General features: G+C 35.4%; 1 protein-coding gene across 1 annotated transcript in view; it reads right to left on the bottom strand.

Moving 5' to 3' along the window:
• Nucleotides 1-9,250, bottom strand: part of LOC107154865 (antigen WC1.1-like) — a 60,651-nt gene extending 51,401 nt beyond the window's left edge. Inside the window, exon 1 of the mRNA XM_048787557.1 lies at nt 9,118-9,250. Within this exon, the coding sequence (XP_048643514.1) occupies nt 9,118-9,184 (67 nt within the window). The 5' untranslated portion in view covers nt 9,185-9,250. The remainder of the gene's footprint in view (nt 1-9,117) is intronic.
• Between the last annotated feature and the right edge of the window lie 3,567 nt (nt 9,251-12,817).

Below are 12,817 nucleotides of genomic sequence, written 5' to 3'. Positions count from 1 at the left end.
TATATATATATATATATATATATATATATATATATGAATGTATATGGCAAATATTTTTATATCTCTAATTGTATATAAAGCAAATTGAACCAATTCATGTCTTCATATGTATACTCTGGATAATAATATCTATCACATTCCATCATCATTGCCAACCCCTTGCCCCCTCCCTCTCCCTTCCACCCCTCTGCCCTATCTCCCTATTTAGAGTTTGTGTATTCCTCCCATGTTCCACCTCCCTATCCCACTATGAATTAGCCACCTTATCAGAGAAAACATATGGCATTTTTTAAATTTTCTTTCATTATTGGTTGTTCAAAACATTACAAAGCTCTTGACATATCATATTTCATACATTTGATTCAAGTGGGTTATGAACTCCCATTTTTACCCCATGTACAGATTGCAGAATCACATTGGTTACACATCCACGATTTTACATAGTACCATACTAGTGACTGTTGTATTCTGCTACCTTTCCTATCCTCTACTATCCCCCTCCCCTCCCCTCCCCTCCCATCTTCTCTCTCTACCCCATCTAGTGTAATTCATTTCTCTCCCTTGTTTTTTTTCCCTTTCCCCTCACATCCTTTTATACGTAATTTTGTATAATAATGAGGGTCTTCTTCCATTTCCATGCAATTTCCCTTCTCTCTCCCTTTCCCTCCCACCTCTCGTCCTTGTTTAATGTTAATCTGTTTCTCATGCTCTTCCTCCCTGCTCTGTTCTTAGGTGCTCTCCTTATATCAAAGAAGACATTATACAATGAAAACTACAGAACCCTAAAGAGAGAAATAGAAGAAGATCTTAGAAGATGGAAAAAATATACCCTGTTCATGGATAGGCAGAACTAACATCATCAAAATGGTGACATTACCAAAAGTTCTCTATAGGTTTAATGCAATGCCAATCAAAATCCCAACGGCATTTCTTGTAGAAATAGAGAAAGCAATCATGAAATTCATATGGAAAAATAAAAGACCCAGAATAGCAAAAGCAATTCTAAGCAGGAAGAGTGATTCAGGCGGTATAGCGATCCAGACATCAAACTATACTACAGAGCAATAGTAACAAAAACAGCATGGTAATGGTACCAAAACAGGCGGGTGGACCAATGGTACAGAATAGAGGACACAGAAACCAATCCACAAAATTACAATTATCTTATATTTGACAAAGGGGCTAAAAGCATACAATGGAGAAAGGATAGCATCTTCAACAAATGGTGCTGGGAAAACTAGAAATCCATATGGAACAAAATGAATCTGAATCCGTTTCCCTCACTATGCACAAAAGATAACTCAAAATGGATCAAGGAGCTTGATATCAAAACAGAGACTCTGCATCTGATAGAAGAAAAAGTTGGCTCCAATTTTATGTTGTTTTTTTTTTTTTTTGGATTGTCTAACTTCACTTAGCATTATCTTCTCCAGTGTTATCCATTTACCTGCAAATGCCATGATTTTATTCTCTTTTATTGCTGAGTAAAATTCCCCATATTGTTTTATTCAAAATTCAAATAACTTTTTAGATTTCTTTATGTTGCAAGAATATTTGTAGTTCCTGAGAATATAAATCACAAGAAAACTATGATGTTAGCTTTGGGGTTCCTTATTTCTAGTGGAAAGAAAGAGAAGCAAATAGTTTCAAGTCATTTGAAAAGTTTATGAAGGACCTGGGTGGACAAAGAAAGAGATATTGCCCCTACAGAGGACTACTGATTTATATGAGCCAATCTAACCAAAGGCAAAATTAATATTTCAGTCATATGTGTTTCAGTTTCATTTCTTTCTATATGTGTGCACTTTGACCTAAGGCAAGATTCTTAATGAAATCTTATCACTGGGACCCCTTTTTCAACATTTTGATCTGCTTAGTGCCTCAAACTTGAGTCACTCTTCCAACTCATTCTTCTCTTTTCCTACAATAGCCATGTAGAATTCACATAAATATACACAGGAAATTCTCCAAATTACAACTGGGTCTTCAGCTCTGCTCAGAGAATTCTTAAGTACGTAGTCAGCTCTCATTGTCAAACGCTACTACTAAAAACCTCTTTTATGTTCCCAAAGTCCATTTGTCTCCATCCTCCCAGTCTTATCAAATAACATCAAATGCACTTTTATGACTGAATGCAACAGGTAGAAACTGTCATCTCTTACAAAATATATAACTAATGACATTTTATTAAACCCAACATTGACTTTCAAACACACAGCCTAGTGTTTCTTCCAATTTGAGTTTATGAAGATGTTGTGTTAAAAAAATGAAGAGAATTGATTGTAGTAAAGACAAAAGGAGGTTCCATAACTCAGAGCTTTCCATCTGTAGTTTTTCATCCCTCTCACTAAAGAGTTTATATTCTTTTCCCTGAATGCAAGAGATTTATGACTTTGTAGTAATCCATAATTCCCCTGTGATTTGTTTATTGATATCCTCTGTGCCTATACATGTACCAGCCTAGTGCAAAACAGTGTCTCAGGCTACACATATGGAAACACTTCAATTGAGAAAAGTACAACTGCATTCTAGTCCTTTCTTCTGACAGGCTCACTGTCTCTAAAGAGATATATCTGTTGATTTTCAGATGTTTTGGATTATAAGAAACTTATGAGAACAAAATTATAAAGAACATAAAGTTAATTTTAATTGAGGTATTATTAAAATAAATGATCTTTTTAAGACAGACAACTGGAGAAGGGAAAACTATAGTTGAGACTCACCAAAGGGAAGTAACTGAAGCTCATAACAATCAGAAACTGAGCAGTCTTGGTCTATAGGTAGACCTCTGAGTCTCTTCTTGCCCATCCAACTCGTATTTCCCCAGAAATCAGAAACCTTCTAATCTAGAACTTTTCATTCTCCCAGACACTGGACAATACATGATGGCTCCTGAGCATGGGACTCCTACATTATTATGCCTGCTGTTGCAGTTCTGTTGTTATTCAAAAATAGCAATGAAATTGAAAAATACCTAGTTGGACTGATCAAGGAAACAATAGAGAAGTCATAAATTACCAGTATGATGAATGAAGGAGAGGGCAGCACTCCATTTCAAACAATTACCCATTATCCTTGATAAGAAAATGCTTTAATCCAGTTCATGCTAATTTATGTGACAACTTATATAAAACTAATAAATTTATAGGAAGATATAATTTTCCCAAACTGGTACAAGAATAAATTAAAAAAATCACAACCAAAGGGGTGGAACAAAATGTTGCCAACAGTGTTTCAGTGATTATCTGCTGTAGACACATCAGTTGAATTAGATATTCACACTCCAAACTACTTTCACAAGAGTTAAGGAAGCCAGGAAAGAAAACTTATTACTTGGTTGCAGTATAATAATAAAAAAAGATGCATTGGATAAGGCAGGAAGAAAAGAGTTACTCATGATATCCCACCCTTCAATCAAGTAATGCAGCCTGGAAAGAGATGTCTCCCATATAGGTAGGGAGTAGTAATAAAGGCTGTACCTTAGACTTTAATACCAAGCATTCCATGGTTAACTCCAGTGCCTGGCCGTATCCCAAGTCCCCTGCATTGTAGGAACTGATTCTCTTGAACTCTCTTAGCCAACAGTGCTTCCTTCCTTCCCCAACCTTGAGCAGAAGAGGATGGAGGAAGACTTCATCCTACTGGAAGAAAAGCTAGCACAGGACTTGGCTTGGAGCTCAGTTCTGGCCCACAATGGTGACACATAGCACCAGGAAAAACCCAAGGGTCCCTATACTCAGGCCAGAGCTCACACACAGAGCTTCCAGACCTAGCAGAGCTCAGGGTAGACGTTTACTCATCAATAGGATGGATCTATGTTTTGTCCTACAGCAGAACAAGTTATAGGGAGCTCCTGGATACACCCCTGAGATTATGCAGCTACTTGTAGCTGTGAGACTCAGATGGAACCCAGTTTAGTGATAACTTTGGTGGTCAAAAAACTACCTTCATCAACACTGTATCAGTACTGAGCAGCAGAATGTTGAGCCAACTCAATTTTCTGGGTGTAGGAAGCAAATTAAGCACAGGATTTGGCCTTGTATATCAGTGCCAGACAGGCAAAATCTAATACTGGACATATCCTGGTGGCACTTGTTCCCAGTCCAGTGCCCCTGAATGCTAGAGACACATGGCCCCAGATTCTTAACCATAGATGGTGCCGATCTCCCTTTTACTTCCTGAGAAGGCAGTTTTTCTCTTCATGTTATTCTGTCTGAAGTGGGCAGAGGAATGGGGTAGGAAGGTCTTTGGAGGAATGGAGTGGGAAGGTCTTTGGCCACTAATGCTGCAATGTTATTTCACATGCTGATTGTTCAATATGCAGGTGATGTTACACATAACCAAGGTAAAAGTGACCAGCTTCCCAGGAAGCATGACCTCACCTAATGGTTGAAATAAGTACCAGAAAATGACCATATACTATCTATTTACCCTGCTATGAAATGTAAACAACTATTTTAATGAAACTTAATGATTTTTTTAACAAAAACTGAGAAATAATTTAATATTCTAACAAAAATTTACAGAAATGGAAGTAATTAAAAAAAACAAGCAGAAATCTTTGAGGTGAAAAATAAACTAAGTGAATTTAAAACAAACAGAGATGGCAGAATAGATACGAGAACAAAATAATTACTGAGCTCAAAGGAAATTTGGAACAGGATTAAAAAACTAAATACAGTTTTTTTTTCAGTGCATCAAAAGAATATAAATAATACATAGGGGTATTTTATGGGAGGAAACTATACAAATACATGAAAATAAAATAACTTACTTCAAACAAGCAATGGATCAAGGAAGTTATCATAAAGGAACTTCAATAATTTCTTAAAACAAATCAAAATAGACATACTAAATGGATGAGATGCAGCAAGGTATCTCAAGGAGGGAAGATTATGTTAAGTAATGTCTACATCAAAAATAAAACAAAAACAGAAAGATATTACATATATTTTAATTGTGTTTCAAAGATGTAAAAGAAGACAAGAAGAAGCTAATTCAATATTTGCAGAAAGGAAGAACAAAGACCAAAGCTGAAATAAATGAAGTAGAGACTAAAATATCAACACAACTAGGAACTGGTTCTTTATAAATACTCAAAAAATTGACAATCAGACTATGAGAGAGAGAGAGAGAGAGAGAGAGAGAGAGAGAGAGAGAGAGACTCAAATAAAATCAGAAACTAAAAGGTAGACATTAAAACTCACAACAAAGAAATACAAAGGATCATTTGAAATTATTATGAATACTCTATGGGAATAAATTTGATAACATAGAAGAAATGGACAAATTCTTCAACACATAAACCTTATCAATATTGAATCATAAAGAAATAGAATACACGAAGATACCCGATAATGAGTAAAGAGTTAAATTATTAATAAAAACCCTCCCACTAAAAAAAGTCTCAAGGGCATATGACTTCAATACTGAGTTACCCACAAAGGTTTAAAGAAGAACTAATGTCAATACTGTTAAAATCATTGCAAAAAATAGACAAGGTAATTCTTCCAAACTCATTCTCAGAGGCCAGAATTCCCTCATATCAACATTAGGCAAGGACACACACAAAAAGAGAAAAGCTACAGGCCCAACACCTTTCATAATTATAGATGTCAAAATCCTCAACAAAATACTAGCAAATCTAATGGCATATTAAAAAGATTAGTACTATGATCAAATGGGATTTATCCTAGGGATACAAATGTGGTTTAACAAACTCAGAACGGTAAACATGATACAACACATCAACAGAATAAAGGACAAAAATAATATGATGTTAAAATTATATAATAACTAATGCAAAAAAAAGGTCTGGAATAAAATTTATCATTCTTTTACAATAAAAAACTGAATAAATTAGGATAGAAGAAACATCCTTCAACATAATAAAGGCTATTTATAACGCCAACAGGTAAAATGTTACTGAATGGGAGAACTCAAAATCTTCCTAAGATCTGGAACAAATGATAATGTCCACTTCTATCACTTTTGTTCTACTTGGTACAGAAATCCTAGCTGGAGCAACCAGGTAATAGAAAACAACAAAGGGAATCCAAATTGCAAAATAAGATGTCAAATTGTTGTTTATCGATTACAAGATTCTAATACAGAAAACCCCAGAGTCTCCATCAAATGACACCAACTGAAACTAGAAAATGAATTAACCAAATTTGGTAGGATACACAATCAGTATATGAAAACTCATAGTCCTGTGGTTTAAAAATAGTGAAATATCTGAAACATAATCAAAAATCAATTCCATTTATAATAGCTATGAAAAATACTTAGGAATAAATATAACTAGAGAAAGAGAAATTTCTATAATAAAAACTATAAAACATTAATGAAAGACTTTGAAGAAAACATACACAAAAACACAAGTGGAAACTCATGCCATGTTTATAGATCAGGAGTCAACATTTCTATCTAAAGCAATCTACAGATTCAAGCCAATCCCTGTCAAAATACCAATGGTATTCTTCACACATCTTGAGAAAAGCAATCTCAAAATGTATATAGAATAAGAAAAAAAACCTTGAATAGGCAAAGCCATTTTGAGCCTAAACACCCAAATAGGACTCATTACTTTACTTCTAAATTTACTCTTAAGAACCAGTAACCAAAACAAAACAAAACAAAACAAAAACAGGCTATTAGCATAAAAACAGAAACACAGAATAAGAGAACAGAATACATAGCCTAGAAGTAAATTCATATATCCACAGTCAACTGACTTGGGATGTAGGTGCTAAGAACATGCATTGGAGGAAGAAAACCTTTTCATTAAATACAGATGAGAATACTGGTTATACTTATTCAAAAGAAAAAAAAATGATCCTTAACTCTCACCAGATACAAAACTCATCTTAAAGTGGATTAAAGACTTAAATGAAAGCTATGAAACAACTACACATAGGAGAAATTCTTCAGGATATAGGAATGGGCAGGAAAATTTTGGACAAGACATCAAAAGAACAGGAAACAAAAAAATAGACACATGAGATTTACAAAAAATCTAGAGTCTTCCAAATAGTAAAGGAGACACTCAATAGAGTGAAGAGATAATCTACATAATGGGAAAAAAATATTTGTAAACTATACATATGAAAACAAGTTTATGTCCAGAACATATTTTTTAAAAAGATATATTTAAAAACTCTGATAAAATATGGGTTATAGATTGAAATAGATACTTCTCAAAATATATGAAATGGGGCCTGGGGATACAGCTCAGTTGATAGAGCGCTTGCCTTGCATGCACAGGCCCTGGTTTCGATCTCGGCACTAAAAAAAAAAAAAAATATATATATATATATATATATATATATATATATAGAGAGAGAGAGAGAGAGAGAGAGAGAGAGAGCGCATATTTTCATATACCCACAAGATATAAGAAATATGCTCACCATCACTAATCTTCAAAGAAAAGCAAACCAAATGACAATGGCATATTGCCTTACTCCAGTAAGAATGGCTATTACAAAAAAAAAAAACAAAAAAACTTAATGAGTTTGGGGATGTGAACAATGTGGTGTATCTAATCAACAAAATATTATTTAGCACCAAAATGCGTGAAATCCTGCCATTTCAAAACCATGGATGCAAGTAGACATCACAGTTTAATGAAACAGGCAGAGTACAGAAGGATAAGTGCCAGGTGAGCTTTCTGAAATGAGCACTATAAAAATGTCCATCTCATTGAAATGAAAGGTAGGTTAGAAGCAACTGGAGAGACTGTAGGCCTATGGGGAGAGGAGATGACGAGGAAAGGGTGATGAGGGGCTCCAGGGTATGTAGCTAGATAGGAGAAAGAAGTTCTGTTGTGCTCTTGAACAGCAGGGTGACTATAGATGATGTTTATGTGCTGCATATTTCAAAAGCTCCAAGCATGGATTTTGAAAGGTTTCACCACAAAGAAATTACAAATATTTGAGGGGATAGATAGGTTTAACCTGATTTAAACATTGCATAATATATATGTAGAATAAATTACCTGGTATCCCATAATTATGTGTATATTTTTGTTTTTATATGTCTGTTAAAAATTTTTGTCTATACAATTGGATCAGAATTGGATCAATCCAAGTGATAGGAAGCGAAAAACACCTGCAGAAAGACAAAGTTCTGCCAAGTACTCTGGGTGGGGGAACCACTATAGTGAGGCAGAAAACACCTGAGCTGTGGGTTTGTGAGGAAGAAAAAGAATCTCATGTCAGGCTTAGAGTGCAGGTGCAGGGTTATCTGTGGTATAATTGCAGTTCATGTGTGTGTGGGGGGTTCTTTATAGGAACCAAGGTTTACATCTGCCCTTGTCGTGTACACATACACATATATCTTAACCACAACTGTCCTCACTATCAAATCCGGCACCATGGCTCAGAGTGATTTCTATGGATTTCTGTCTAAATAGCTGACTTCCAGGTGGAAGACATGCTCCTGCTCACACTTTTACTTCCAAAGTTCCTTCACCCATTACTTTTCTCCCTCTATCCCTCCACCTCTCTGTAACCACCCCCCTCCACCTATCTCTCTTTTTATTTTTCAATCTTTCCTCCTTTTTCTCTCATCTTTCTCTTCTCTCTTCTCCTGTATTTTTCTTCCTGTTTCTCTCTCCCCCTTCTCTCTTCAGGTACATCACTCTTTATGACTCTTCTATCTCCCTCCTTCCTTTTCTGTCTGTGTCTCTCTCTCTCTTATACACACAAATACACCAGTTCACTGGCTAAAAGGGCAGAAATACCAATAGAGTGGGTAAGCATACTATAGAGTACAGGAGGAACAGATAAGAGGGCAGCCTGAGGTCATCCCTCAGCTTCTAACTGTTATGGGCAACCTGGGAAGTGAGTTTTTAGGTGTCTTTGTGAAAATCCAAAATATAGTCTTTCGTTGATCTGTGAACAAACTTTATATCTTTGCAACATTCCGTTGCTGTTCTTGAATAACTGAGACCCCACAGAAGAAAAATCAGCATTTCCTGTCACTAGGATCATAGTGGGTCAAACCCAAATGATCAATAAAGAGGCATTGTCTTTAGAATCCCAAGGACCATTTCCCAGAAGCTTGGAGCTAATACAGCATCTCCCTGGTCTTAAAAAATGGGGCTATGCTTACCTTGAGCATCCTCTATGACAGTAAGGAGAAGAAAAGCAAGTCCCTGGAGAAGGCAGTGTCCCTGCATGGTCCTTTTGTTCCTTGTGTCCTCTGGTCACAGCATTGGCTTCCCCAGATTATCTGGGGAGCCCTCCCAGCTTTTGATGGGGCTCCTACCACAGGAAGGGGATTATATAGTGCCAACCACTGACATGGCCTTCTTCTGGGAGCCAATAGAAACTGTGTTTAACGTCTTTCCTGCCCTCAGAGACTATAGGAAAAGGAAACTTTCTGAAGTTAAAACATCAATTAGCTGCTGAATCTTAATTATCTCCTTATATAAAATAGGGGTCTTTTGATATCAGATTTCTTTCTGTTCTCATATTGATATAGAAAAGCAATTTTTTTTTTTACCTCAGGGGCTTGGTTCAATGGCAGATTCCACCCAGTTGCTAGCATCAGTCAGGCGCAAGGTTTTGGGTCAATTCCATTACCCAGTGGAACCAAGAAAAGATGACCTTTGTTAAGTGGGACCTAGGATTCCAGTGTCACAAGACCAGCATGCTGTGGCTGCAAGTATTCAAGATGCCCTTAACTGTAAGAAGAAAAAGGAAAGGGATTCGAAAGATTAAAAGACTTTGGGGAATGGACAAAGGTGAGTTGGACATCACAAGGATGTGAGTTTGGATCCTATAGGCCTAACTTTTCTCCTTTTTCATTTTTAGGTTATAAATGAAGCCTGTCCATGACTCTCTTGATGAAATTCTAAATTTATGAAGGCTGTCTTCCTCTCCTTCAGTCATATCTCAGAGAACTTTTATTGATTTCACATGGGAATAAATTACACTTCCCTGGGACATGTGGGATCAGAGATTGAAAAAAAAAGTTATATATTCATTTCCTATTTACAATTCAGCTCTCCTCTCTCTGACACTCTTGTCTTTATGGGATTAATGGGGTGCCTGGCTGCTCCTGGGTCCTCCTTTTCAGCATGTCTTTCTATACCTCCTCTTCTTCCCTTCATTCTCATGTAAATTGCTTAGTTCACTTTCACATTCTCTTATGACCTCTGCTCAACCTCTACCCAGTAGGGCATACCTCCTGAAGTGTTGTCTACTTGCTTGATCAATTATTGAGACAGAGATATTAAAACATCCCACTTAAGATAGCAGCTCTGTCTATTTCCCCCTTTGCTTGTATCATCCAGGCTTCATGGATTTTGATGCTCTGCCATTATTTGCACGAGTATTTATGGTGGTTTTGTTTTCTTCACAAACTTTACATTTTATCATCATGAAATGTCCTTCTTTAATTATTGTCATAACCTTTGTATTGGGTTCTACTTTTTCTTGTATGAATGTAGTTATACCAATTTTATTATGAGTAATTTTTTCTCATTATATCTCTTTCCATCTCTTTCCTTTGCAATTTTTGGTGACTATATCTACAATTCATTTCTTATAGAACCATGGTTGCATACTGCTTTTAAAAACAATTCCACTCTAACATGATTATAGATTTTAGTTAGTAGTAGAACTAGAAGTGACCCACATACTCTTCATCCCATTCTACCCCAAATTTACAAGTTGTAAAATAATAGTGCAGTATTAAAACAAGGAACTTTTCACTGTCACCAGCAATGCAGGAGAGATCTAATCTTTTGCGTCCACTCTTACATTTAGTAGTTGGTACTTTTCATTTTATCTATTTGAATAGATTATAGTGACATTGTTTCATTGTTTTAAATTGTTTCTTTAATGGCTAGTTTTTTTGAACATGTTTCACATGCTTATTTGACATTTATGAATCCTCTATATTGAATTGTTTGTTGATATCTATTGCCAATTTTCTAATTGAATATTTTTAGTGTTGAGTTTTGAGAAATTTATATATATTCTAAATATAACTATATCAGATATTTCTTTTGCAAATATTTTCTCTCAGTCTGGGGCTGGAATTTTTATTATGATTAAGTTTAATTTATCAATTTTTACCTATATAATTAGATCATGCTTTTGGTGTCATCAAACAGCTCTCTGCCCAGCCCTAGATCCCAAAGATTTTCTCTTAAGTTATATTTTTAAAGTTTTGTGGTTTTACATTTTATACTTAAACCCAGGATGCATTTTCAGTTAATTTTTTATAAGGAGTGAAACTCAGGTAAGGTTCATTTGCTTTCTTTGCTCATGGATGCCTAATTGCATCACTACCTCTAGGCTAGCTTTTCTCCACAGAAGTTCTTTTGCACCTTTATAAAAACTCCGTTGACTTTCTATGTAAGTCTGTTTCTGTGTTATCTGTTCTGTTCCATCTACTCACATGCCAGTCCCTTCACTTAAGCCAAATGATCTGCATTATCATAGCTATAAATGTCTTGATAGTGCATATACTAATGCCTCCCATTTTATTATTTCCTCCTCATTTTTAGATATTCTCATTCATTTTCTTTTTGCATAAATTTTAAAAAAGCTTCTCTATATATCCAAAACTTTTCAATAGACTTTAGATAGAAATTCACATAAATCTAATTATTTTCTAATCCATGAATGGAGAATGTCTCTCCATTTGTCTTTTTAAATTTGTTGTATACCTTTTAAATCTTTCTACATACAAATCTTGGATATATCTCTTTGAATATATACATAAATATGTGTTTTTGTTATTGCAAATACAATTTTTATTATGTTTTTTTTATTTTTGTTTAATGTTAGTATATAACAATGTCTTTGTGGAAAAACATATAAAGTCTATTATTTAAAAAATATTTTTATAAATGTATAGTTGATATTTAAGCTTAATCTGTGTGGTAGCTGGTACAGGATTTCCTTCCTTACAGAGTTGCATGGTATTTCATTGTACTATAGACCACATTATGCAATGTCCCTTAGTAATGTTTTTTTTTTCATTTTTTCTACTTAGATTATTTTTTATTTTATTTTATTTATTTATTTATGGTACTATGGGTCAAACTCAGGGACACTTAAACACAGAGCAACATCTCAAGCCATTTTGAAGTGTTTTATATTGAGACAGGGTTTCACTAAGTGGCTTTGGGACCTGCTAATTTCCTGAGGCTGGCTTTGTTCTTGTGATCCTCATGCCTCAGCTACCTGAGCCTCTGGGATTACTAGCATGTACCACCATATCCAGCTTCAGCTTCATCCCAGGGAAATAGTAACACTGTTAGTCAACTTTTTATCACTGTGGTAAAATACTTTAGAAAAACAACTTAAAGAAGGAAAGATTCATTATGGCTCACAATTTCAGAGATTACAGTGTGGCTCAGTTTTTCAGTTGCTTTGGGTCTTGATGATAAAAGCATGGCAGAGGAAATCTGCTCAATTCATGGCTGCCAGAAGGAGAGAAAAGGGAAGAAAGTTGAGAGAAGGAGTTGGGGAGAATATATAGTTCTTAAGAGCACAATCCCAAGGACCCATTCTGTCTGTCTAGGTTCACGTACCTACCATTTCCACCAACTCTGAATAATTCATTCAAGTTATGAATCTATCAAAAGATTAATTCACTGATGAGATTAGAGTCCCCATGATTTAATCACTTCCGCGAATCTCCACCTCTGCAAAAGGCTGCATTGCTGCATTGGGTATGAATACTTAAATACATGAGCCTTTGGGGGGGACTCTTCAAATATAAACCATCATATTTTGTCCCTGATCCCCAAAAGCTCATGAACATCTCACAATGCACAATGCATTCAGTCAAT

This window comes from Marmota marmota, unplaced genomic scaffold (genome assembly GCF_001458135.2).
Source record: "Marmota marmota marmota unplaced genomic scaffold, marMar, whole genome shotgun sequence".
NCBI lineage: Eukaryota > Metazoa > Chordata > Mammalia > Rodentia > Sciuridae > Marmota > Marmota marmota.
This window is presented reverse-complemented; position numbering and strand designations above follow the sequence as displayed.